General features: G+C 41.5%; 1 protein-coding gene across 12 annotated transcripts in view; it reads right to left on the bottom strand.

Annotated features, from left to right (window-relative positions):
- Window positions 1–736: 736 nt before the first annotated feature.
- Window positions 737–6,000, bottom strand: part of LOC109897251 (bromodomain-containing protein 4) — a 55,690-nt gene continuing 50,426 nt past the window's right edge. For 10 of the 12 annotated variants that reach the window (XM_031833821.1, XM_031833824.1, XM_031833825.1 and 7 more), the window contains 4 exons: window positions 5,726–5,862; window positions 5,058–5,263; window positions 4,418–4,685; window positions 737–3,975 (listed from right to left, as the gene is read on the bottom strand). In XM_031833821.1, the coding sequence (XP_031689681.1) occupies window positions 3,907–3,975; window positions 4,418–4,685; window positions 5,058–5,263; window positions 5,726–5,862 (680 nt within the window). In that variant the 3' untranslated portion in view covers window positions 737–3,906. The remainder of the gene's footprint in view (window positions 3,976–4,417; window positions 4,686–5,057; window positions 5,264–5,725; window positions 5,863–6,000) is intronic. The other 2 variants (XM_031833818.1, XM_031833820.1) reach the window with 1 other exon arrangement.

The raw sequence follows: 6,000 nt of genomic DNA, 5'->3' as shown, positions 1-6,000 counted from the left end.
TAACATGATTTTTTTTTATGACTACCTCATCTCTGTACCCCACACATACAATTATCATCATTGAATTTGAAACCGATTCAACCACAAAGACCAGGGAGGTTTTCCAAAGCATCGCAAAGAAGGCCACCTATTGGTAGATGGGTGAAAAAAACATTGAATATTGAATATCCCTTTGGGAATGGTGAAGTTATTACACTTCAGACAGGTATCACTACAAAGATACAGCCATCTTTCCTAACTCAGTTGCCGAAGAAGAAGGAAACCACACAGAAATTTCACCATGAGGCCAATGGTGACTTTAATGGCTGTGATAGAAAACTGAGGATGGATCACCATTGTAGTTACTCCACAATACTAACCTAAATGACAGGGTGAAAAGGAGGAAGCCTGTACAGAATAAAAAATATTCCAAAACATGCATCCTGTTTGCAACAAGGCACTGAAGTAAAATACTGCAAAAAATGTGTCAAAGCATTAAAAAAATGTTGTCCTGGTATTTATACTTTCTGAAGGCACTGTACATGCTACAAATGGGAAGCTTCACTATTCCTCCAATCTCTAACTCTCAAAAGTTTGTATCCCTAAAGACAGCATGGGCTAGTTTTACAGATAGATTGCACCAGTACTGTACTACATTGTGCTCTAGTCCAACATCACAGAACCAAATGTAGGACTTCACTAAGGAAACCAGTCCAGAGTTATTACCATAATCCAATGTAATAAAAAAAGACCAACATTTTGTTTATTTTTTATTTTCTATAAAAGAGATGAGTTTACTCCATGATCATAACAGATTTAATCATTGACCGACAGACCACTCACATACCAAACAATAAATCAAGGAAAATGTTACACAAACCCCCCCCCCCAAAAACAAGACCAAAAATGTAACACAAAATAAAATACCTGAATAAAGCAAACTCTGCTGAGCACATTCTGAAGAATCCATATCTATGGCACATAACTTCCATCAGTTACCATGGGGATAAAATTAAGGAATTAATAAAAGGCTTGAAGGAATGAAAAAGTATGACTTTTTCATAACTTGTCTAACAAAACAAAATTATATGTAGGCTATTCATATATGGTGGAATTCATCCAAATGACTGACTTTAGCCAAGAAACTCGTTCTCTTGTAGCATTTTGTATATTAATCTTCATCCCCGTTTAAAATGCTTTTCTACAAAGGGACACGTGTCCCTGCGCCACATACTAAAATCATACATACACACTCATCCACACAAACATTCTGACACACAAATGCTAAAGTTGCGCGGCACAGAGACATGTCTACTTAAAAGTGTACTGATTGAAAATGATAAAGTAGTTGAGTCAAGTGTACACTCATACCACAGAAGTCCAGCTAAAACTAGATTTAAACCTGAATATCGTTAATTGGGTCAAATATAAAATGCTGACTTTTACTTTGACTTTTTACACAAGCTTATCCTAAATCTCCCTCCCCATCAAATATTACACCTCCCCTTCTGTATCCACCCCAAGTGTAATATATGCCAACTAGAATCCTAGAACAATACAGGCACTGGAGAATTACACCATAAGAGAAAACGCAGAGGACCGGGTCAGAGGTCAACTCGTCGTGACCCTCGACCTGTGACGCCAACAGAATTAGAACTCACATGTATCCACTAGAATCGAACAAGAAAAATTACAGAAATCAGAGCTGTTTTTGTAGGGTTTTCTAGAACATATGTCGTCATATTTTATGCAATTTCCTTATTTCTCAAATTTGTACAGCTAAAAGTTTCCCTCTGATTAATTGTAGTCATAATATTAACAGCAAGACTCTCGCACAGACTAGCCAGGAGGTGGAGCTCTCTTTTAGTCTCTGCATTAGTAAAGTCTGGAGGGTGGAGGTACATCCCAAACGGCACCCTATTTCCTATATAGTACACTACAGTACCCTGGTCAAAAGTAATGCAGCATCATGGAACTACATCGATGAGTAGTGTCTCATCTGTTCTTATAAGAGCCCAATAAAGTTGCTGTTAGAACTAATTATGTTTTGAGGTTTGCGCCTCATCCCATTCCTTGTCCCCAAATGACATAAAGTAGAGTGGTGGGCTCACTACCAGATTAGAACCCTTTGGATATGTTCTAATAACCATACCAGCACACCACTTATATTGCATGACCAATACATTGCTGTTTTTTAAATATTTTTTTAAAAGTAGTATGCTAGTGTGGATAAAGTAACATTTTCATTTTAACTACGCAAATTCCAGGACAATATATACGAGCAAGGAACAGGGAGGAATCAACAGTTTATAAATCAAACAGTTCAGTAATAGTTATTGGATTCTCTGGTTCAATAGTTTGTGAATCAGCTACAAAGAGGAAAATGCCATTATAATTAATGACTACTTTCCTAGCTGTCTCTAAGAGCAATAATACACAATAAGGTGTTACAGTGATGGTGAACGCGGAGTCAAACCAACCAAGACATAGCTCTAGAAACAGCTGGACTCTGACTTCATCCCAAATGGGAGCCTATTCTCTGTTTAGCGCACTACTAAACTAGTGCACTATGTAGGGAAATCAGGTGCCATTTGGGACTGAGCCTCTGCCTCTAGTACTGATCAGAATGTTTTGCTCCAGCTTCAGATGAGGAAGAAAACATGAAATATGACAACTTCAAATGGTTCTTTAATTAATTAACACTTGATGGAATAATGCATATATTAGGTTTTATCCTCTTAAAAAAACGACCTAAATGCTTTGTTTGAAGAGGGGTGAAGAGGACAAGGGGAAAAAAATCTATTTATATATTATTAAAAAAACAAAAACTTTATTTGAACAAAGAAGCATAAAAAAAAAAAGGAGAAGTGGGAGGAGTTCAGCATTAAAAAAGGTAATGGTTGTTTGGCATAGACGGTGGGGGAAGTGTGTTGGGGAGGGAGGGGTAAAAACAAAAAAATATATAAAAACAAACAAATAAACAGTAATCATAGAATAAGAAAATACCTCTTTACAGTAGATCCTACATAATGAAAAAAGAAATCCACTTTCTCCCTCCCGCTGCCGGTGGACTGTCCCATACTTTGTTGTTACGGATTTGTTCGTATGCCCAGGCAAGGGAGAGATAGGCCTATGTACTGTCTGTGTGTGTGTGTGTGTGGACAATGGACAGGAGTGAGGCAGAAGGCAAAGCTGTACTGTACCTCCTCTCCTGACAAAAATGTCAGAAGTTAAATTCCCTCCCCCTCTATACACACACATGTCCCCACCATTTCCTTTCATGTGTTCTTTCTATAACAAAACGAAAAGCAGATCACATAAAAATACTTATTCTGCCTCTCCTCTTATCAGAAAGACGTCTGTCTTGGCAGTCTATATGAGCGCCTCGTCTCGGCCTGTACATACGCATCAGTACTTTGTTTCTCAGAGCATGTCACCGTTACTGTGTTTTTCTGTTATCATCTTTAACTTCCATTTACAACATTGTTCTCCTTTGCTCTGTCCCATGTGAAAGTATCAAACAGGTGTGACATTACATGACCACCAGGAGTCCTTTCCCTCATGTCTTGTTGCCAGGTGCAACAACAAGGGTCAAATCCCCAGAGAAATGACACCAAACGTGGTTGAAAATATCCTGTTTATGTTGCTCCTTCAATGTGGCATCTTACTTCCAAAGAGGCTGCATAGCAGAGCAGGTAACAGCCCAGTAGCATCTCGCCAGTCTGGGCCAGTCCAGCTGAAGATCACCCTCTCTGCTCTGCGGGGGGATTGTTTAATTCACGTCCTGTATCTTGGTTCATTTACCCCCCCCCACCATCTGTGATGTCATACAGAAGATTCCATTTCATAAGAAATGTTCCATTCCATAATCATTATTCCATTATGTGTTCTTTTTGCAACTTTAAGATTCTGGGGGTTCTCTCGTCATCAGAACAAGTTCTCCTCAAAGATAGCCATCAGGTCGCTTTGGAAATTCATGTCAATGGTTGCCGCCATCTGTAGATAGGAGAGGAGAGATTGAGGTGTCAGAAGAGCTGAGAGATTGAACATAGAATGGAGATTGATCATAACATAAACTCTGACATTGCTTGTGCTTCTCCCCTCCTGTCAATTCCCAAAAAGAAAAGCATGGATGTGTAAAATATATATATATATATATATATATATATATATATATATATGTTTTACAAAATGCAATACATGAGATAGGACAAAGACATGCAATAGTCTTTTTAAATATGGAACCAATTTGCACTTGGTTCCACTTGTTTCCATGAATGATCAAAACATTTTTTTCGTGGCTCTCTCGTCTATCTACAGCAGATATATGGTGAGCAATGTTTGGACCATGGAATCGCAACAATAAGTATCGTGATAACATATCGTGAGGACCCTGGTACTTCCCAGCCCTGCCAAATATATGGGAAACTTGTCTCACCGCTTCTCTCCTCCTCCTCTCCTGCTCGCGGCGTCGCGCTAGCTCCCTCTGCTGGTCCTGGGCTGAGGGCTGGGGCGGCGTGGGGGCCTGTGGGGGCTGGGGGAGGGCAGCGGGCTGGGCCTGGGGGGCTGGTGCCTGGGGTTGCTGCTGGGGTTGGGGGGCCTGGATGTGTTGCTGCTGCTCCAGACGTCTGCTTCGAGGCTCCTCATGAACTCTCCTCGACTGCTGCTGAGGCTCCAGGATATCCTCATCATCCCTGTCACGACCACTGAGAGAGAGAGAGTCAGAGGAGTGAGTTTCCCCAAAGGCTTTATAGCAAACGTTCTCTTTGACGACCAAGACTTACTCATAGAAAAGCAAAGTGCTTCAATTTGACATATTTTGTTCATTCATAGAGAGAAAAGGAATGAGAATTGAGAGAAAAGGAATGAGTTTCGCGAAGCTTGGTAGCGAACATGGTATGTTCTTTCTGTCGACAATCCCAGACCCGCAAGACTCATAGAACAGCAAAGTGAAACTTCATTTGACAAATTTAGCTGGCTCACACACACACACAGAAAATGTATTGTCAAACATCGATGTTGAAATACACAGAGAAACATTGAATGCAGGGTTGAAAAACTTTGGGGTTGATCCTCACCGTAGTTTCTCCTGCTCCCGGCGCAGTTTGTCCCTCTCAGCCTGCTCTGCCTGGGCCTTAAGAGCCTTTTCTCTCTCCTCTTTCTCCCGGGCGGCCCGGCGGAACTGCTCGAAGCTGTCGCTAGACGACTTCACTGCAGACAAGGGCGCTGACGTGGGCTTCTGGGCCAGGCTGGCCCACGAACCCATGTTCTTCAGTTTCACATCCTGACCGATGGAAAGATAGACGGAGAGTGAGACAGACACAGATAGACAGATGAGCGCGAGGGAAGGGGATTGAGGAAGAGCAGATACGTTAGTATTTGATCATGACTGAACAAGGGGTCGACTTATCACATAGCCACTCATTTCAATAGTTTGGCTAGGACGGTATTCTCATTATAAGAGATAATATACAGAGTATACCAAACATTAGGAACAGCTTGATACACACGGGAAACTGTTGAGCTTGACAAAAAACGGTGCCATGAGCGACTTACATGAGCAATTAGGGTTAAGTACCTTGCTCAAGGGGATGGCAGATTTTTCACCTAGTCAGCTCTGGGAATCGAACCAGTGACCTTTCGGATACTGGCCCAACGCTCTTAACTGCTAGGCTACCTGCCGCCCCATATGTTTATAATAAGGTGTATGTGTGTATGGCAACGTGCTGCTTGGTCTTCCACCCACCTGTACCTTTTTGGGCGCAACGGGCGTTTTGGGCTCCTGTTTGAACTTGTCCTTGTCTGGCAGGGAGGAGGAGGAGGGAGGACCGCTGGGCTCTGAGGAACGAATGACTGGCCGAGAGCTGTCCATCGACTTTACATCTGATGCACATAAACACATACAAGGAATACAGAACATGGTCAAAAAAGAAACACATATGCACTCATTTGCTGTGCACCACACACAACCACGTTTATTCTTACGTGTTTGTCTGTAGATGAACACTATTCCCAAATATT

Source organism: Oncorhynchus kisutch, linkage group LG10 (genome assembly GCF_002021735.2).
Source record: "Oncorhynchus kisutch isolate 150728-3 linkage group LG10, Okis_V2, whole genome shotgun sequence".
In the NCBI taxonomy this organism is placed as follows: domain Eukaryota; kingdom Metazoa; phylum Chordata; class Actinopteri; order Salmoniformes; family Salmonidae; genus Oncorhynchus; species Oncorhynchus kisutch.
The sequence above is the reverse complement of the archived record's forward strand: the minus strand, read 5'-3'. Positions and strand labels throughout refer to the sequence as shown.